General features: G+C 47.1%; 1 protein-coding gene across 1 annotated transcript in view; it reads left to right on the top strand.

Annotated features, from left to right (window-relative positions):
* LOC108578348 (transmembrane and TPR repeat-containing protein CG4341) overlaps positions 1–21,610 on the top strand; it is a 217,962-nt gene that overhangs the window by 172,925 nt on the left and 23,427 nt on the right. Inside the window, exon 7 of the mRNA XM_017941667.1 lies at positions 9,000–9,244. Within this exon, the coding sequence (XP_017797156.1) occupies positions 9,000–9,244 (245 nt within the window). The remainder of the gene's footprint in view (positions 1–8,999; positions 9,245–21,610) is intronic.

The raw sequence follows: 21,610 nt of genomic DNA, 5'->3' as shown, positions 1-21,610 counted from the left end.
ACTTGAACAAATATTCCACACGATAAACTCGCTATTGCAAAGTCTGGGATATTGTGAGAGAGGATGAAACGAGGCGAGTTCGATATTCGATCGAGTCGTTTCAACGATGGAAAATAGGAGAGTGCAAGTGCAAGTACACGTCGAAGAGGACGTGTGCGTTCGGTGAACGGGAAGCCCGTCCACAAATTGGCGGCCGATCGGTCCACTAATTACTCGACCGAGTCCGTGTTTTAAAAGCCGGCACCGTTACGAACGATTTGCGTCGTTAACACGGGCAAAAGGAACACCGTGGATTTCACTCTCTCTCTCTCTTCCTCTATCAATCGTCGCGTTAATCGCACACGGTCCACCTGTAACGAGGGAAATGATTCGAAATTGGCGCCGTCGGTATCGGACGATTCCGATATGAAATTTACGGGACGGTGTACGCTCGCGATCCGTCTCTTTGATCGAGCCTTAATTGGCGAACCACGTCGCCGTTCTCGCGTGTTCAATTTACGGGTATACCTCGAAATATCCGAATAAACAATTCCTTTTGTTTAACAACACCAGATTTCTCTTCCGTTTTAGCTGCTCAACTTTATTTTACATTGTATCGCTGCTTCCTTTTTAACCCTTTGAGTGTTGCAATTATTATTTTCAGCGCGCAAAGGACCGTTCTCTTTTTCAGATTTTTGTGAAACACTTGTTTCTGGAAATGGTGGCTCCGAGTTACTTCAGCGAAGGGAATTGAAAATTTCACGTGGACATAGAAAATTTAACGTAACACTTGTGAACAACAGCGCGACTAGAATTTCAGTTAGGCATTATTAGAATTATGGTAATAAATTAAAAGATATTATTTTAATTACGAATCTTCTGTATTTTGAGACGCGAGGAAGGCACGTCGCTATGCTGTTGGAAATGGGTTATGGAATGAAAAATCTTTTAACTTTGTAATATGCTATTTATTTACGGACTCGGAGGAAACGTCGTTACTCTATTGAATCTTCTGAAGGACTGTGTCTGGGCACCCAAAAAGAAAGTTGTTGAACTGTTTACTTTATGGTATCGCAGTGTGTACCAGATGCATCTGGTGGAAGTCTTAGTGCCTTTGTTTGAAATAACCCGGAGACATTTTTGTCCTCACTTGGGTGTTGTTAGAAATAATCCAACATATGCAATCGATCAAACAAGACATCAACGCAGAGAAAAAAAAACGTATCAGCGTCACCCATACTAAACAAATGGTTACTATGTTATTTCTATATATATATATTTATATTAATTTGTCTCAGTATGTTGATCATTTTTGCCGTTACTATTACACAGACACATACTCATTTCTCCTTATAATCCAACAGACATGCCTAAAGACGAATGTGGGCCTAGTGCGGAAACGATTAGGCATACCTGAATGCTGCATCCTAATCGTTACCGCATTAGGACCTAATTCGGAAGGAATGACGCATGCCTAAGTTGGGCATTCCTACCAGTTGACATACGTGGCCCAAATGGGGGTGGCCGAGCGCACGCTTAGGGGCATTCCTAACAGTTGCCATACGTGGCTGAAATGGGGATGGCCGAGCGCCCACCTGAATTAGGTGGAGTGGGGCTCTCAAACTTATATGTAAGAATGTTGTCTCAGTGTCGGACGTACGCTTGCGTGAGAGCTTTCCATGCAGTGTCTCGATGAGGTATTCCTCGTGAGATTTCATTAATGTCTCCCAATGACAGCCTAATAAAGCTATTCTAATTTGGGCCTAATGCGGTTGGCCTCGTTGGGAAAGCCTAATGCGGCCCTAACGCGGCTTTCCCACTTAGGCGGTCGTGAATATGCCGCGTTACATACCGCATGCGGGCCTAACAGGCGAATTAGGCTAGCCTAATGCGGACCTAATATCTGTGGGAAGCAGGCATGATAAAAGAAATCGCGAACACGGACAATCGAATCTTCTCGATATATTTATCGGCTGATCGGCACGTGCCGGCGGGCTTAAGTGTGTCTATGTGAGCATTAGCTCCAGGAATATTCTAACGTGACGCGACCAGGTAGGCAAAAACCCTAGCCCGGACGTGCCGGGTTTGGAAAAAATGTCTGGAACGTTCGGGCTGGGCTAGGATAATAGCACGTGCCCGCGACACGCGGGAACAGTCGCAAAGCAGCCGAAAGTCAGTCCGGAAAGAGTCTGTCAGTCTGTCAGTTTGGAGTGAGTCTGGAAGAAGTCTGCAAGAAGCCACGATACGTTACGATAAGGCCTGTGTAGGCGCTACGAACTAGTCTTACTCGTCGTGTTATCTCTGTAACTAGCGGAATAGACACCTTAATAAAACCCTATTCCTACATATCTGCCTAACTGAAATTTCTAGTCGGGAGTGTAGGTGTTTGACAATCAACTAGTTTAATTAATATTTAATAACACAAGCCGGATTATTTAAAAAATCAGCAAAATTAGGGACAAACTTCCAAGAAGATTCTCCACACAAATTATATCGATGAAGAAGAGCAGAGAGCAGCGGAAGGGAGGATGTGCGGCGTGCAGGGATGTACACGCGAAAGAGGGAACGGTCGGGTTAACCAGGAAATTGCAAGGCACACACAAAACTCGTCTGCACGATGGAATCTTAATTCTGCGAGCTACGGAGTTGAATTCGCTTCGGCCTGCCTCTTCCACCTCTTTCTCTCTCTCTCTCTCTCTCCCTTCGAGCTTTCTCCTTTTCACCATCTTACCCCGTTCCCTCTCCATCCTCCCGTGCAACCCGTTCTTCACTCGTTTCTCCAAGTCTCGCGTGTCTTATTCTCTCTTTCGTAATTAGGAAGCAAACAGGGCGGGCGGTCTTGCCAAGTTGGCGGAGTCGGAGATGAAACAGCAGTTTCCGTCCGCCCATTTTTCTCCAAACCACCCCTTTTTCCCTCCCTCGATCCTCCACTCTGTTATCCAGAGAACGGCGCGTTTTCTGTCGCTCGACCAGAAATCTCGCGGCACGAGATCAAGGTGTCCGGTTCCCGAAATGGCCGATACATCTCTCTGCCAAAAGCAGAACGGCCAACACACCGAGGCTGTTTCGCGCCCGTTTCACCCTCTCCCTTCGCTCGCCGCGTTTTTTCCCCCTCGAGAGAGTCCTCTTTTCTTCCGCGAATCAACCGGCGAGAAAGTCGTATCGGGCATGAACAGGGGAGAACGGTCAAGTTTTTTCTCCCAACTCCCCGTTGGAGACCGGTCCTCCTCCTCGCTCGTCGCGAGAATGTTTTTCCTTCTGGTGGCGAGACTCGCGAAAAGTCACGGAAACGAGTGTTTTTCGCCACCGGGTGAAATATTACTCGTCTTTCTTCTCCTATCGTCGTCCAACGAGAACCCCCTATCCAACCTGCATATATTAGCCTAGGTTTGTTATTTCTGATATTTTCCGCGGGATCGCGAGCACCCAGGCAGCGGCACGTCTTCCGGGAAATGTAGAGTTGGCGAAGAAAATTAGTCGAGTGAATAATGGAACAGAGATCTGCGCGACGTGTTGATGTAGACGTTAACGGTGGTTCGTACCTGTACGTTCTTACGTTTCGAACTCGAGGTTGCATTCCTGGGAAATTCGTTTGGCAACGCGTGTGTTACAGGTGAAAGATAGGCCCGAAACGAGCTTACAATCTGTGCAACGTTATCTCTGACAGTTGTCACTCTCTAGTTAGACGGTGTCGGATAGTTCGTTTGTAACTTCCGGCCAACGTGAAGTTGTTACCGGGAGGGATCATAGGTTTGTCGTTGCATTTGTGACTTTGACCGGGGGGGCGACACACGAAGCTTTTATAAATGGAAACGCGTGGGTGAACAGAGGAGGGAGGTGCAAAGGGTGCGCGTTTGGCGAGCTTTGCGATAATTAATTAAAAGCAGTCAAAGATATTTCGCGTTCACGCGTCATACAGAGGCAGTTACGGGTGTCATTTGCAACCTCTGCAACAGTCAGATACGAATCGATCGGTTGGGAATTCAGCACGCTCGTTTTTGAAAAGAAACTACCGATGTACACGTTTCGTTTTAATTTTACACCTGCTGCAGGTACGCGCTGGTTTTTTCTCCGCGTGTAATAAGATAAAAGGGGCGTTATTTGTGCGTGAAAAAAAAAGAAGGAAAAACAGGAGGAAGAGTAATGCCGGCGGGTATTTCGCGTGGTGAAACGAGTGACGATCAATTCTGACGGATTATTAAGCTCGTAAACGAGGCGAGCGAGCGCTGTGATTCCGCGTCGACGAGCCTCCGTCGATCGCCACCTGTAAAATTCGTTACGACGCAACCCGCCGGATATTTACTGCGATAGCTCTTGCGCCAAGCGAGCAAAAACGAGCGTAACCGGCTCGCGTGCATCCGATTGCGCTACACTGCCGCGGCAATTACACCGATTCGACGATATTTCTTCCTTTTCGTTTTTTTTTTTTTTTAGTTCGCCCCCCTCGATCCTGTAACCAACATCGATTTCACGTTTATTTGTACAATCGGATTGTTAGATACACGGAATTGGGCTTGTAATCTTGCCGATCAGAGTCAATCAGAATTTTCCAGGTTATCCAATTTTCAGCTGTTGGATTTTGGATAATTGTTCACGATTGGAATACGTTTCCTTAATTCGTTCCCGTGCCCGTTTAATACCAAATAATTCTCTATACGTGTCGAAACGGTGCTCTACCTTTTTCCATTTGCGCTTCGTACGTTGGCTGCGCGTGAGTCGTAGATTATCCGTCGATTGGATTTCTCGTTTTAGCGTAACAGAATGTCGAAGCACCTCTTGTAGTCTAAACTGGCGAAACGTCGATTATACAAACGCAGTGTCTGCCTGAGATTAACCCTTTCGATACGGCTTCGTATCGGGTATCAATTAATAGGGTACCAATTCGCCGGATGAGGAGCATAGCAGTTCAATTTTGCGATGTGATGAATCGCCGGGAGAAATCATACTTTAACACGTTTTACAGTAATAACACTTTATAAAATTGCTGGCCAATATAATTTCGAAACAGTTAGCGTTCGACTACAGTTAGTTCACTGCGAGCGGGTTAATCGTCCGAAAGGGTTAATCACCCCTGCGTAGCCTCAGAATGAACTTCTTCTCTTTCTTTTTCTCACACTCGTGAAGCTGGGTAGGAAATTGATAGAGGATCGGCGGAAATGGAAAGGCTAGGGGCGTTTCGTCCTGGGCCTCCTAGTGGACTCGTCGGTAAGGCTTTCTAGGAGTCCCGTGCCTTAGACGCGGGAGGGACTTCTTTTGGAGTTTAGGGTGATTCCTTTGGATCCGCGCCTAGAAGCGATGGCCTCGTTATCGGATTCCTTGAGAAATATGCGGTGGTACCGTCAATGAGGTTGGAAGGGCAGATGCCTGCATGAGATGAGCTAGGGAAAAATTTTCAAAAAACCTAAAACATAAGTGTTCCGTCGCGCAGGTACGGAACGCATGGGGTCTTCGTTGACCGGGTTTATGGCACGCTCGCACGAGAAGGTTATTTTTGAGAACAAAGACGCTTCGTAGCTCCGCGAAAAAATAAGTAATTTCTTACAGAACAATGCCTTTAGAACTTCGACTTCCACGTCCTAACCGAAGACGTGTCATAAATCAGGTATTCCTGAAGGGTCAATCCACACGTGCGTATAACGGCACTCTCGGCCGAAGGTTGACCTGGCGGGAATTTCCGACGCGTCACCGAAGGACAGCGAAGATGCCACGCACCCGCAGGTAAGGCGCCACTCCTTCCAAGGAAAAGCGCGCCAAGGGCGCAATGGAAGGGTGAGTGACACGCAAGGGGCACGTTGATTGGTAATTTGTGCGTACGTGAAAAACCAATCAGCGTACCTTCTTGCACTTGGCGGGGGAGTCACTGCGGACTCCAGAAAAATTCGGGAATCGAGCGAGAGATTCAGAAAAGGTTCCATCGAGCGATCTCCAACCGTTCGAGGAGACACAACACATTAGAAAGATTCTCTCGTGTGATCAAGATCCTCTCCCCAGCCGTTCAAGTACAATTCGAGTCTTTGAAACAAAGTCGTCAATCGTTCGTGACGCACTCTTCGAGCAAAGTAGATTTTGAACTAGTTTCCCAAGATTAATTTGGCGGGTAACAGTCGCCGACCGCGAGCTTCCTGTTGAACATCGCAAAAGATCGCGACGCGACAATAAGATAGGGAGGGACTGGAAGGACTCAGGTCAGAAGTTGTATATTATAGTATATACAAACAGGAGCCTTTAGGAGGACTAGCGAGAACCTATGGTCAGTCTGGTGGCAGAGCGTAGGAAGGTCGCTACACTCGTAATAGAAAGTAATGTTTCACTAGAATTATGAAGGTAGTTTGAAAGATCCACGTGTCACAGGAAACAGTCACACACCCATCGAAACAATCCAGCGATAATCCAATAGAACTTTCTCCGAAGGAAACCACAGGCATCTGTCGGTAGTTACAAAAGGAAACACCGTCTAGTGAAACTTTTCGAATAGAGTCTCGCTACCTGGCCAGTTCGCCGATTCTTTAATTAAGAAAAAAGTTATTGGAGGAAAGTGGAGCATGAGCAATGGCAATTTCCTGGCCGGCCGAAGGAATTCTCGACCCCTATGCTTCACATTATTTTGAATAAGGAACGAGGCGGGAGCCGGGCAATCCATTTTCCTCGTCGCGGTCCCCAGGGATACTCTATGGAATTAGAGTATCCCCGGCAGCTCTCCCTCTCTCTGGATACAGTTGCGCGACGTTTATGTACATGTAACAGAGAGCGTCTGTGCACCTTCTGTCGAGCCACCGCGAACGTAATATCTTAAAACGCTGCCTCTTCGTCCCACCGACGAGGAGAACGGCTCCGATATCGTGACGGATTACACGGAGAATTGCGGCTGACGGAGAATCGCGCTCCTTTCTCTATACATATATTCTGTCTTTGCAACAGGGTTCTCTCGGCGATGGAAAAGTTCATCCGGGTTCATCTACGTTGATGCGTTGTGTCTTTGAACAGGGCAGAACGGGATCGCTCTGTCGATTATTCATCAGCGCGTGGTTAAAAGTACGCGGTGCAACCGAGTCGCAATCCTCCTGATCGATTATTGACGATCTATTAGCGATGCTGGCTTGTCGCGATTGCAACGCGAGATTTACAAGTAAAAGGGTGAAACTTGATAGATACGATCCTTCAGTTTCGAATTAATTTTGGACGCAACGAAATTTTCTTGAAATCTGTTTTATCGATGGTGAGACGTAGGGTGTAATCTTTTAAAAGGGACACGGCAATTACACCGGCGCCGCGTTTACATGGAGCCGTCGACGATCGAGTTCCAGCGACAGCTAGGCGATCTCCACGGTGGAGGGGAAAAACGATCCCTGATATCGGAGGATTTCGTTAAAGCAAATCGGATTTGCCGGGGAACGACGATAGCGGGCGGGCCGGAAAATTTGCCAATCACACGGCTCGTTAATGAAAGTCTGGCTGCCGCCTGTTTATACTGCGCGACTCCGGAGCAGCCAGGATAAACGTCTTACGTCGCAGAGGAGGGTTAGGAAGGCCCTGTAATATCGTGCAGGATGATATCGGGATTAGCAGAGCCGCTGGTATATTACGCTTAGCCGGTTGAACGGCAAACGGCTGGCCTAGGGAAAGTTAAACGCGACGAAATTAGAGGATCCTGATCTCTCTTTCTCTCTCTCTCTCTCTCTCTGGTTGGAGAGAGGTCAGAAATTGGAAATCCGTCGTCGTGGAATCATCGAGAGAGATTCCGAGATTGCCTCTCGCTCGTTCACCTTTTCATCGATCCGACCAAAGAGATTCGTCTCTCCTTTTCGTTTTGCCTCTGTTCGTTACGCCTGCTTCAGCTTTTGTTCCCTTCCACTATGACATAAGGGATCGCAAGGGTGACAATAAAAGTGGAAATAAAGTTTTTAATACGTTACACTTTAGCCTGGTTGTTCGGTGGCGAGAATGCCTCGTGGAAACTTGAAATTTTTAATTAAACTCGCAGTGGCTTTTTGTCCACCTCCTCTCCCTCTCTCTCTCTTTCTCTTCTTCTGCTTTGTAGCAAGCAGAAGGCGTCTGGTTATTGCGCCTGTAAGATTGAAAGTTTTCAAAGTGTGTGGATTTCTTTCAAATTCATTTTAATTGGGAATTTCACGGTTGACGAATGAGAAGACGGAGGAAATTAGCCGGAGAAGCGATGTTAATCTTACGGATGGCGTTAAAGATGGCGTCTAGCGTCCAGCAAGCGACGTTTCGCACGATATTTAGCAATTAGCCAAAGAAACACGGGGTGAACGCGCGACAAAAGGCGGAAATTCATGCGGACTTAACCCGATTCGACTGTCGAGTCGGTTTCACTAGCTCGCTGGAAGCCAGGCAATGCCCTTTTAATTAGAAACGGACAGGGCAAGAAGCGAAGTGTGCCGGCCGGCTGCATGAATGTCTGAATTTACGCTTAAAGACCGACGTGCTTCTGTCCGAATTCTAAAGGAACCCTTCTCGTCGCGAAAATCTCGCCAGCCCTTCTCTCTCTCTCTCTGTCTCGTAAAGCAGCAGAACCAGAGCAAAAAGTGGATCTTGTTATGATTGTGCCTGTGCACGTAGTTTGTTAGATTAAGCGTCCCCGGCGAATTTCTCGTCCTTAATCTTTCAGTACAACCGTCCCTCCTCTCTGCTTTAGATTATACTCTGGCAGAGATTCAAAGCAGCGTTCCTCACAAACGTGTATTTATCATTTATTCACTTGGAGAGCTTAAAAACATCCACAATTGATACTTGCACGAGTTCCTCCCATAAATTCCTCAAAAAAAAAAAAAGAAACCCTAAAAAATAAATTGAAACACCGAGATGAAATTACCGACGTACAATCTTCGCGAGTAGAGTAAAAACGTGTAAAGAAAAAATGGAGGTGAAAGAAGGGATAAATGTAAAATCGTGGTCGGTTCGATTTCTGTAAATTCATGGGCGACCTGCGAAGGAAGAGGGTGGAAGAAGTAATCGAAGGAGGATAGAGAATGATGATCCTTGTCGTTTGTCTTTTGCAGAGGCTTACGTGAATCTGGGCGCAGCGCTCGCCTCGGTGGGACGCGGAACGGAAGCGGCTGTGGTTTTGCGGGCCGGAGCATCCTTGGACGGGTCTGGTCTCAAGGACAAAAGGGCTCACGATGCGGCCAGGGTACAGGCCCTCCTTCAATTAGGCGCACTCTACGCCGATCAGGGCAGGCTACAAAGGGCCCTGTCCGCGTACAGAGAGGCACTTCACACGCTACCGGATCACTATCCACCACAGGTCAGTTTCACTTCCTGCTCGTTATACCGTTCACGTGCAAAACGGCCACTCGCGGCAGATCGCAGTGTTACTTTGAATATCCCTTTGACGAATCTTGCTTGAAATCGACGTTTATTGGACCGATCCTACGGAATGCGCAATTCTACAATCTCGGCTCGCGCTTCTTCTCCTCATAAAGTGGACACTTTTTGAGAGTTTCGATTGGCGGAGGGAAAGTAATCTGAAATACTCCGCAATCATTTTTCATACTTGCATATAATTCGAAAGGAAATTTCCCACGCTAAGCTTCTCAATCGGGGATTCTAGGTGCAAATCGAAATTTTTCCAAGTGTTTCGCTTTAAGTAATCTAGAATACTCTGCAATTATTTTCCACACTTCGATATGATTGCAAAGAAATTTCTGACTTTAGATTTATCAATTTTAGGTGCAGATCGAAATTGTCAAGTGTTTCGTTTGTCAAAGAGTGAAATTTCTGAGTAACCCGAAATACTCTTGCAAACGAAATTTCCCACTCTGAGCTTCTCGATCGGGGATTCTAGGTGCAAATCGAAATTTTTCCAAGTGTTTCGCTTGTCAGAGAGTGAGATTTTTAAGTAATCCAAAATACTCCGCAATCGTTTTTCATCCTCGGCTATAATTGGAAAGCGAAGTTTCCAAGCCACCCTTTAACCGAGCGAGGTTTTTCACCGAGGAAAATTCCAGGTGCAAATCGAAATGCTCACTCGTCACCAAGACCATTTATCACGATTCTAAAAGCTGACACGGCTGGCAATTATCCCGGGCGGTTGATCGAGTGCAGGGGAGGAGGTGGTTTCGTAAAATTATAATTCGTTTAGCATCGATCTGTTCCGAGTACGGTGCTTTGATCCCGAATGCTTCTTCGTTAAATCGAATCCAATAAGCGAGACAAGTATGTTTTTGCCCGTATCAATTGCAATTTTCATAATTAGCCCGACGATTCGGGGAAACACGTGGCCGGCTGTAGAAGCTAATTAAATTCCGCCAAGTATCGGTTCGGATGGCAAAGTAGCGGGAAACCCACCGTTTCTTTCTTTTTCCTCGCGAACTAATTGAAGATGAGAGACAACGTTGAACGTGCACTTGTTACGCGTATTCTGCTCGCAGTGTGTACGGTAATTAACGTTTTATCGACGCGAGAAACTGCGGGGAAGAGCAGGCTCCGGTTGAATAGAACCAGGTGAAACAGCGACGACGTCGATGTTGTTTGCACAGCCATGAGGCGAAACGCGTTCCCCGTATGCAAGCCAGCCGCAAATATAATTTTCAGTCGCGTCGTAAACTAAAATTAAAAATTTTAAGCTCAACGAAATCCCACCTCTCTTCCCTCCCTATCGTCGTGTCCGTGTTCCTCCCGCCAGTTTCCTCGCGTACTGTGCTTTCTGTCCCTTTTTTTTTTTTTTACCACCACCACGCGAGGAAAAAACGCCGACGCGTTTAACGCTTTCAATTTTCATTTTATCTCCCCGAGGGAGAATACTCTTCCTTCAGCCGGAGTTAGGTTTGCCCAGCAGTTGGGATAGGCATATGAAAAACTATGTGTATATATAGTTGGGTTGGTTCTCACGTTCTCCTTCCACTAGTTTCCTAATATCCAATCACACCTCCGCATTTTTCGAGTCCTTCTTTTCCACCACCTTCAACGTCCAACCAGAAACCTCTCACACCAACTACTAGAATTTCGCCCTTCCGGGATTAACACATCGGGAGCGCAACGGTACTAATCGAGTTCGAGCTGAAACCAGTCTCGTTCACGAGTCGAGCATCGTACATAATTTTACCTTATTTCGATTGATTTGAACGAGGAAAAGTTGGTCGAAATATTCTTAAAATTGCTAACTTTATTCTAGAAATTTTTGTACAACTTGTAATGCACAGTGATTCGAAAGGTTTGGCCGGTAGTGTATGTAGATAGGGGAATGTTTAAAGGGGCCGATAAAACTATGCGCCTGAACATTGTACCGAAAGTTGTACGAACTCGATATAAGTCCACGTATATTACACCGTTGTAATCACCGGTGAAATTTACAAGGAAGAAGTGTGGTCTGATTTACGTCGCTGTAAGTTACGGAATTATTCCGTATCTTTATACACTCTGTGTGTGTCGTAATTTCTAACCGCGAATAAGCTTCATGCGGTGCTGGCACGCGATCAATCCACGAGTGATTCTCCTTCCTTCTTAATCGCTTTCCAACCTCGTTCGATCGTTACACCCCGTCGTCTCTCCCGTGGCAAGTTCTGTCGAGAAAATGAACTCCCGACCAAGATTTTTCCCCGTCGACATTTTTCTAATCGCGAAACCGTTTGCAGGGAAGGATCGTTCTTTCGAAAAATCAACGAAACTTTCCTACTTATTCGTCATCTCTCGATTCGCACACGCTCCGTTGAACTTTCCAAAAATTCCCCCAATCTCCCTCCCCGCCCGCCTTTACTTCCGCTCTGCTAAACGGAGCATCGTGGAACTCGGGATTTTTTTCCAAGTGGAAACGCGCGTCGAACTTTTTGGCCGTCGAGGCGACAACAACGGCTCGTGCAACGACCGGCTCTTCTCGCTCAGACTTCGACGTAGAGGAGAGAAGTTTGCATTTTTACGAGATATACCCCACACCCTTGTTCCACACTCCCCCCCTTTTCTTTGCCCCGTTCCGTCCCGGCGAACCAAAGCAGCGAAGCCGAGCCAAGCTCCCACGGTGGCTCCGTTGCTTTCTACATGCTTGGAGCGTGGTCGCGTTTTGTTCGGCGCATCGTCGTGGAATTCCTGAGCGACAATTTATACGAAAAGTATTTTTCACCTTCTCCCCTTGAGCCCTTGCACTTCTGTACACGTTGCTCTCTCTCTGCTTCTGTGTGTGTGTGTGAAGCGAGAAACGTCGCGCAGATGCGCCAGAGAAACGAGAATTCGAGAAGCGTGCACCGACGCTTCCGGTGGCCGTTGCGGAGAAGCGGCGAGGCACGGCTCTCTCCCTCGATGTGTTTCGGCCTCGTTAGAGCGACGTGCCGGCGACGATTCGCCGTGGAAACGAATTCCCTCGTAAATATCGCGTTCGCTCTTACGTTTCCGGGATATTCCTCCGTTTCCCCTCTCTCCTCCCCGCTCTGGTACCGGCGTGTACTCGATTCCAGGGTTGGGAAACGTGCGGGATCTGTCTTTGAAATCGTGCCCGATTCCTCGTGCCGGGATTATGAATGTTTAGCAGCAGACTTCCCGTTTCCGCGGATTTTTCTAGCACACTCGAGGTGGTGTTTCTGTAAGGTGGATTTTTCGGGAGCTTTGGAAATAGGGTTTCTTTCCTGTTCTAGCTTTGCGAGCTACCGCCCTTTGGCTGGAGGTTCTTTTGATATTTGTTGTTTCGATACTGAATTTTGAGTCTCGCGAGAGTGAAATTGGATTTAACGTTAAAGGGGCTGAAGAGTGGTTGAATGCAACTGTTATGCCGCGCACGCACGGTGAGGTGTGTCGTTACGTAAACCTAGCGGTGGTTGTAAATCTCGGCACGAATTAATCGTACCGCGCGCGATTGGCTCCCTATTGCTCGTTAAAGAAATAGAGATACTTCAAGTGTGGTTAACTTATCGCTATATTTATAAATTCAACGTTGACTATTTCTGTTAAACGGTTGAAAATGGAGACCCCGAATACTAGTGATGTGATCGTTAGGCGGTTGAAAGACAGACTGCTTTAAAACGCTGCTCTTGAGACTTTCGAGACAGTCGGAAAACTCCTGGTCGTTTTATTTTCTGATTGGTCATTAACATGGTCAATCAGCTGGTGTTCCACTACCCTGTTCCGTGCGCCCTAGACGCGCTCTATGAGGAACAGGGGTGGTGGCTGGAGGTGGAAATAGGAAGGAAAATTTCCGCGAGGTTGATACCTGCGAAGGTCGGCTGTGTACCGTTTGAAGACGGTCAAGCCCGCGTACAAACCTCTTTAGAAATTCACATTTTACGACACGGACAATTGAGTGTTGAGGCCGTCGTCTAGGTATTTAGAAAAGAAAGAAACTCTGCACGAGTGAAAGAATTTAAACGGTTCCTGAAAAACAGCCCTTGAACTTGTGCTAGCCAGATGCACGTCTAAGGTTTCTTTTTTCTTTGTGCAAATTGCTAGCCGCGACGGTGACGGTTCCTGAAAAACAGCCCTTGAACTTGTGCTAGCCAGATGCACGTCTAAGGTTTCTTTTTTTTTTGTGCAAATTGCTAGCCGCGACGGTGAATGAATATGTTTTAGAAAGGTGTGCTGGCATGATTAACTAGTTTTGGTTTTATGGCGATGAAGCGAGGGACTCCGGCGGAACAGGAACCTTCGATTTATTTTTAGAGGCGATACTGGAGACTCGTTCGTCCTTCGACAGTTTATTCCGAGTGAGACTCGGGCATTGCGTTGAATAACGGAGAGTTTAACACAGGAGAGACTTTCAGGAAGAAGATATAAAAAGGATACGTGTAAAATGTGAATTTCGTTCGCTCTAATTCGTAATTTTATCGGACTGCCAAGGGGTTAATACCTGGACGAAACGCTAATTGAAAGGCGGCTCGCACGAACGTAACGAAATATCGCCCACCGCCAGGAGTGCGTAAAAAGGAAAGAGAAGAGAGAAAACCCGGAAGACATAAAAGAGGGAAGATCGAAAGGGTGGTTCCCATTAATCCACGAGCATTTCCGCGAGTGTGTGCAATCGTTGGGCCGCGTTCCACTCGGCGTGCCGGCTGCGTGTAATTTTCACGCCGGCCGCGCGATCCAATCGCGTTCTGATCAGAGAGGGTGGAGGAAGAAGAGCAGGAAGGGTAGAGAATGGAAGCGTACAGCGGCGAAATAATTTGCCCGCGTGTTCGCTATAAAATACACTGACGAAACTGTACCAGATAGCGGAGCGTTCGTTCGGGGGGCAAAACCAGTTGGAATGTCGATGAGTTTCGATGCAAATCCGGCAAAATTTCTGGTTAAACGGTATTAATAATTTATTGCCGTTCGGCCATTTGGAATTTTAAGAAGCGCGCCACTCCCCCCTTTTTATTATTCACCGCGCATTGCTTTTATCATGTGCACGCTACATTACCCGTCAACCACCTCCCTACAATCCTCTCCCTTTCCTCCTCCTCCCCCTAAATTCTCCGCTTCTACCGTCGCTCTTTTCCAATCTCGTCCCGCGCGGCCACGTTTCCGTTGGAGCCGCGCCGCGCGCGTTCTGCTGCGAGATATCGCCGAGTCCGTGGGAGATCGGGCTGGCACGTTTCCACCGGAACTTTTCTCCGCGCCTAGTTGATCCGCCTAATTGATTAAACCCCTCTCGCCGACCGGCAGAATCCGAAATATTTGATATCGGGGCAAATTGAAATTCCTCCGCGCTTTTTGCATTCTCCTTCTACTCGGGGAGAGAACGTCTCTCCGATAGCACCATCCTTTATCTCTCTCTCTCTTTCTCTGTCTCCGTGTGTGCGAGAGTGTGTGTAACGTTGGGTCGATCGACGAGTTAAGTTCCGTTCGCTGGCTCGTTCTGCGGAATTGCGACGAAGAATCCGCGCAGCGGTGACCCCGAGTGGATCCGGAAGGAATCTGGCGCGTACGCGAGGTGAAATTTCGGTAAATCGGAGGAATTTCTCGGTCACCGGTTGCGAAATCTTGGAGGAATCGCGACGCGTTGTAATCGAGCTAACTGTCGAGGGAGGGAATCGAGGGAAGAATTTCGAAGAAGGTTCGGAGATGTATCTCTTTGGAGAGGGAAATAGGAGAGGGACTGTGGAATATGGGGGAAAAACCGGACCTGGAGATAACGTCCTCGAGGTTTGGGATTCACGGTTCTCGTGGCGACCAGATACCCCCTCGAATCGTAAGTTCAAATTGGCTGACGGAGTGATATCGGCGGCTTACGCGAACACCTTTTTTCCTTACTCCTGTCTGCGAGTTATCATCGAGCTCTGAAGAAACTTTTCGTAGTATCCACGGGAAGTCGAGGGAAATGTGTCACGTCGAATTGGCAAAGAAATAGTTTCAATTCACAATTCACGGGACAAAATCTAATCCAACTACCCGAGAGAAGGTAATCAACCGGTGTACTTTATCGTACTTTGTGCACCACGACACGCGAAATGCTCGATTTCGAGGTACGGCACACTTAAAGCAACAAAGTACGCCAGAACGGGGCCAATTTTAATATCTAAATGGCACGTATTTACACAATCTTTCTTGCCTCGGATAAACCGTGTTATATCAGCGTTGGTGGAGGGCTTTCGGGTCAGTTGGGTCGCTTAACAAGCCAGATAACGGCACCTAAAAATTGAATTCACGACAAATGATTCGCGAGGGCAGCCCGATACCACCCCGTTTAACAGCCTATTTATCGAGGCTCGTGCAAAGGAGCAGGTAAACGAAAACTGCGAGCCGTGTCGCGGCCGGTTTCTTTTATCGCGCGTCGCGAGCCCTTTGCTCGTTCAACGTATGTTCAACTTCTCCCTCGCTTCTTGATATCACGTGCCTCGGCCCGTTAAATCCCGCGTAACTCACGTTCTATGCGCAGAAGTCGCTGACGAACGCTATCGTTCCTTCGAGCGCGTGGTTCTACGAAACAAGCCTTGGAATTAACGTTCGCATCCCTTGGTAGGGTAAGAATCGGTAGAAAACACGATTCCGTTTTATCTTCCACGTCTATCTTTGTCTGTCCGAAGAGAGGAGAGAGCATCGTTTGGCTTGGTCGAACGCCGGCTGTTTCATAACTCATTACCGCGATTTAATTTATCACCGCATTCGTTCGCACTTAGCCGGCAATTAGTCGTTCCTTGTAATTTATCGCGATTTAGTCGCCGCCAGGATTTATTGTCTTATTTCCACCGGCCATGGAGGAGTTAGAAATTATTACGCGGACGCTGCTAGCCGGGTCAGTGAAGCGTGCTCGGGAGGGGAAATTGGGTAAGGGAAAAACCGAGACTTTACCTCTCTCTCTGGCCTTTAATGAACGTCAAAAATTTCGAGCGCGGTTGTTCGGCGTAGTAGTAATTCAATGAACGGCCCCGTGCACCGGGGTGATTTAGAGGCTCGCGGTGCTTCCTCGCAGCTTTCGGTAAATTACTGTGAACGAGTTGCGAAGTCGTCGAATACTTTGCATAATACAGCCTGCGATGTTTAATACAGACGACACTCCGGTGGATATTTTGTACCTATTGAAACTATTGGGAATATTTTCGTTCTCTCGGAAGAACGATTGTACTAAGTGGGTGGATTGGAAAGATAGAGGTGCGAATGGAGAGTGTGTCGCGTGTGAATGTTTAGTCGAAAAGGATAGATGCGTGAACGAAGAATATTTGGGTCCGAGCGACGGAGGTGTGAATGATAAGCGTGTGGAGCCAGAGCTTCGGGTGTCGGCGAATCGCTCGATAATAACCTGATTGAATGTGGTTTTCGAGAATATAACATGGACGGTCTTACCTGTCTGCCAATTGAACGTCGACTGACTTTTCTCCCTTTTTAGAGACTGCATTTATAGTAGGGTTTTTGGGAGTTGCGGGTGGGTGGATTTAGGAGTGCGTCCGTCAGGGCTCGTTAGGATTGAGGGTTCGACGGTTAGAAAGAAGAATGCAGGGACAATGGGTAGAGTGCATCAGCTTGAAGGTCTGCCGGGGATAAGACAGGAATTCAGGTAGTAGTGGTCGAAACGGTACCTGGGATAAGGATCTGGATGCATGGGAGTCAAGGGACAAAGTGATGAGGATTCGACACGGGTGAACGAAGAGTGCACGACTGACGTTACTGGATGAGTTTTGAGAATGTCCGCGAAGAGTGAAAGAACCAGAGAAATAGAGAATGAGTGAACGAAAGTGTAGGCATTTTGGGACGGTTTATGGCTTGGCTTGCGCCTCTTGGCGAGTGACAAACACCAGAGTACCCATCGGTTCGGCCCAGCGATATCTTTGCCATTCGACGAGAGTCGGTTCTTAGCTTCGGTAATAGACGGACTACTTTGCACGACATCCTGATTTCAGTATAGTTCATTAGACCACCTCCTACAAAAGGATAAAACAGGGCGAATGAGAAATATCGTAGAGCTTGTTACTATTCCTGTTATTAAATCTTGCGTACCATCAAACATTCCTGCATACTTTAATTTCCTCGATATGTACAATCGAAACGAGGAACGGAGAAGAAAGGGAACCGCGAGTTTCATCGCGGTAGAAGTATAATCGTAGGAAAGGGGAAACATACCGAGGAGTGATAGACGCGAGACATCGTTAGAGAATCGGCTGAGTGTTTTTCAGGGTCGACGAAGTCATTGAAGGATTGGTAGAGGGAAGGGAGAGACTGGTGAACAAACGTCGACGACAGTCACGGATCATGATAATGAGACAATGGAGAAGGTAGGCCCTCGCACAGACGCGAACTATCGAGCGCGGTTTCTGCGACGACAAAAAAGAGACCGACCCTCGAAGAACGCCTGCACTGCCTCCGCTATCTATTATGCGCCCGTGCACTCGTAATTATGCGCTTCGTTTCTCGGGGATCGCAAAGAACTCGCGACAGCTGCTGCTTCGCAAGACTTTCTTTCATTCTCTCTCTCTCTCTGTGTAGCTTGTAGTGGATAATAAATGTCTCGAAACGTAACCTCGTAGTCGACCAATTTCGAAACGTTGCGAAGGCTTTTTGTTAAGGATACTTAAGTTAGACCAGGTTTACAATACAGACGCGACTCTCTGCTGTTTTTGAGATTAAGGTTTGAATACGCGTTTAATGTTTTCGTTCGTTAATTATTCCTTATTGTCAGGAGGGCTCCAAACCTCTAAGCGGAGAATTTGGAGTTTTCTTCGTGCATCTCAATAGCAATTGACGTATCATAAACCCGCGCGAGCCCAGGCACGTTCTCGCGAGCGAGCGGTACCGTTACCCTGGGTACTTCACGCAAAACACCACCTCCTTGAGGGTGAGTGGTTGGCGTTGGGCGGTGACCAAGGCCCGAACGTGAGTGGGAGTCTTAGCCTTCCACCCAAAACTCACCTTCGTCAAGGGACCCAAATGCGACCAGGGAAAATGCGAGGGCTGACCGGAGCAACGCGCCAACGAGACAAGCAGAACACAAAAAAGGTTAAGAGCAAAAAGTTCAGGCGATCACACAGTCGCTACATTTTTCAATCGATTCTCGACGACGTGTCAGAATTGAACACTTTTTCTGCGGCAGGTAAAATGGTCCCTCGACTAGTTCGCAGGTAAGAAGATGAGTGATTTGGTTAAGATCGAGCGAGTAGTGTGCACAGAGAACGAAGAAGGCCCTGTGAGAGTAATTGGTGTCTCGATTGATTCTGTGGAACATTGGCGAAATTATTCCGGGGTATAGTCGATGGAAGAAGTCGGTGGAAGTTTGCATCGTCGAGCGTATCGAGAGAAACTTGGAAGGATGAGGAGCGGAAACCTCGGTCAGGGCTGCGCGAAGTGTACCTTAGCTTTGATTCAGTCCTAATCGAAAGATAATTCTAAAATTTTAATAGTTGGAAAGATTTCAGTATACTTCACATTCAATAAGTGTCTTAACACTTATAAGCTATTGCAATAAAACTGGAATATACTAAATTAAAAGTAACTTTCCACATAAAAATAATAATTAAATACCTTAATCATCTTTCGCTCGCAAGACATGTAATATTAGCAGAACCTTTCTTATTTACTTCAGGGTACCTTAAAGTAATTGATCCGAAGTTTCCGCCAAGAATTTCGTTTCCACCCGTTTTTCCCCGTGGCATCAATTACAAGGAGGCAACTCGACGATAAAGTTTCCTGAAAATCGACGAGGTAGTTATGGAAAAATTAATAACCGGAAAAGTTTCGCCCCCTTTTTCATTTAGCCCTGGCGGAAACGTGTACCGGTACACGCGGCACGGAAACGATGCGTGACACGCGTCGATTTCGTTAATCAACCGACCCTCTCTCTGTCCACTCCCTTCGTACTCGGTGATCGTTCGATAAAAACGGGGGGCGAGAATCGTTATCGTTGTTCGTCGTCGTAGTCTATTCCCCTTCGTCCGTGAAACTCGACGTTATTCCACATGGAGAGACTTTGATCGAGTTCCGCGAGAAGGGATCAACAAATAATTCGGAAATTGCGTTTAATTGCTTGGGGCTTAAGGGGAGCGTTCGAATTGATTGTCGCTGATTTAATGCTCGGATGACGGTCTTCTGACGCTTTCGCTGTTTAACTATCGCCAAGTGTAAGCCTCGCGAAACCTATTGTTCGCAAAATAATTGCATTCAGTGCTGCAGAATAAACTATGCAAAATGAGAATATTTTATAGAAGTTTTGCAGATATATTAATTTACAAAAAGACAAAACACGTAGCAGTCGAATTTGATGTACAGCGTGAAAGAGAGATTCTATGGTTCCAAATAACTAAGTTATAACTAAGTTAACTAAATAACTAACCTCGAAGGGAGAATAGAGAGGGAGTGGTTGGCGTAGCGCGCAGAGCCTCGGCTTGATAAGCCGAAGGTCCCGGGTTCGATTCCCGGTGGGTCCCTCAATATTTTTCCGTCGTCGGTTCCTACAGATCTACAGTGAAATTCATCGGTATCACTTAGGTAGTAGGTACACACGTGTACAGGGTTCATTTCTAGACTGAATTTCTTCTGCTGAAAAATGGAACTTCGTAGGATAAAGAGTAATTCCATCATTTCGATAGAACCTCATTGGATTTACGACCCACGGAATGATTTATAATCCCGCGCATATTCGTAGAAGATCAAACGATCCTGAAACTGTCACAGCTCAGCTTAATCCTTGTTTAAACAATACACTTCTCCCGGCGAAGCAAGACGTATCTTGTTCCAAGCAAGAGACAAATGATCCGCCATTTCTCGACCTCGGCAAGGATTCCACCCGTGACAAAGCACGATGTAATACGTTTAATAGCAATCTCGATAATCCCGCCGGTCTCGATGTACCGCACCGTGGAAGATTCACCCTTGTGTTCTCCATCGGTCCACGGCTCATCGACTGCTCCTTTTGTCCGAAAAAAACAGGGGTCCGACGTTTTATATGTCGTTTTAATAACCGAGGGCCGCTTTGTGCACTCTGTTTGAGTGGCTAATTAGGTGCTTGCAACCCTCCGGCCCGACACAATGCTGCTCGAGGTAATTTCGCGGCCCCATCCGCCTCTCTCTCCTTCTTTCCCCTCGTCTTCTTCCACCGCGATCCTCCCCTTCGCCTCGGTACTGTTGTACACGGTGCACAAGCCTCGTACACCCTCCAATCTCCATTTTGTCGGCATCACCGGACCTAACGTTCCCTCACTCCGATGGATTCCGTCCCTCCCGCGTGCGCTCCACGCCGTCGCGTTTCGTAATTTCACGAGGAACGCGGCGATACGCCATCCCCATTACCCCGTAAATTCGTCGTGAGCTCGTCAAATCCCCCGGAAATTCACCTTTTTCCTCCCCGTGTACTCCAGCCGCAATCTTGCCCTATATTCAAACCGCCAGATTAAACTTCTAATCCTTCTCTCTCTCGTGTCCCCGCTTTCTTTCTCCTCTGCGATCGCTGAGGAAACGAGGAATAATCAGGAGGAGCGTGTGTGATGATAGCGATTAGACGTAAGATACGTTTTGTTTCTTCTTCTCTCGGATCGCTGGGGAATAATCGGGAAGAGAGTGTGTGACGATAGTGGGTAGGAGGTTAATGACCGGAGCAGGGCGATCATATGGTCGAGTTCGTTTTCGTAAACAACCCCGCCACGACGTTCGTTGTTATTAAAGAGCGAGTGTGTTTGTAGCGGAGAGTGCGTGAGTGTGAGAGAGAGAAGACCATATAAACAGCCCTTTTTTCTGCGAAGCGATAAAGCGTTATCGGTGTTGTTTATCATAATTGTAAGAAATCTTCTGTTTCTTTTGAGAGCATTTTGGAAAATTCTCGAAACATATTCACTTTTGTTTTGTTTGGAATAACCTTTCCCGAAACATCTACGTACATATCACATAAATAAGGGGCGAGCAACAGAAGCGAGTCAGTCTGTCTGTGCAAATCGTGCAATTAGTGTAAATAATTTTCTCTCCAAAAGAAAGTTTTCCGTGTTTCTTACACAATTACATTTTACCAATCTCTGATTGCGCTCTGCATTCCATTTCCTACAGCGATTAGACGTAAGCCACAGAAAAGTTTGAAGCCTCAGCTATAGGTGCAGAGTCGCGTCTACGATTTTCCCTCGTCTCTTACACTTTCCTCCGACTTTTCTGTCGACTTTGAGTCGCCTTTGACAAGTGATCGAAACCAGAGAAGTGTCGAACACTCGGAGAATCGCCCTGGGGAGCAGAACGATTGTTCGTAGCGGTGCTATAATAGAGTCGATAATGTTCCATTCCGACGTCCTCCCTTTTTTTT

Source organism: Habropoda laboriosa, unplaced genomic scaffold (genome assembly GCF_001263275.1).
Source record: "Habropoda laboriosa isolate 0110345459 unplaced genomic scaffold, ASM126327v1 scaffold5, whole genome shotgun sequence".
NCBI lineage: Eukaryota > Metazoa > Arthropoda > Insecta > Hymenoptera > Apidae > Habropoda > Habropoda laboriosa.
This window is presented reverse-complemented; position numbering and strand designations above follow the sequence as displayed.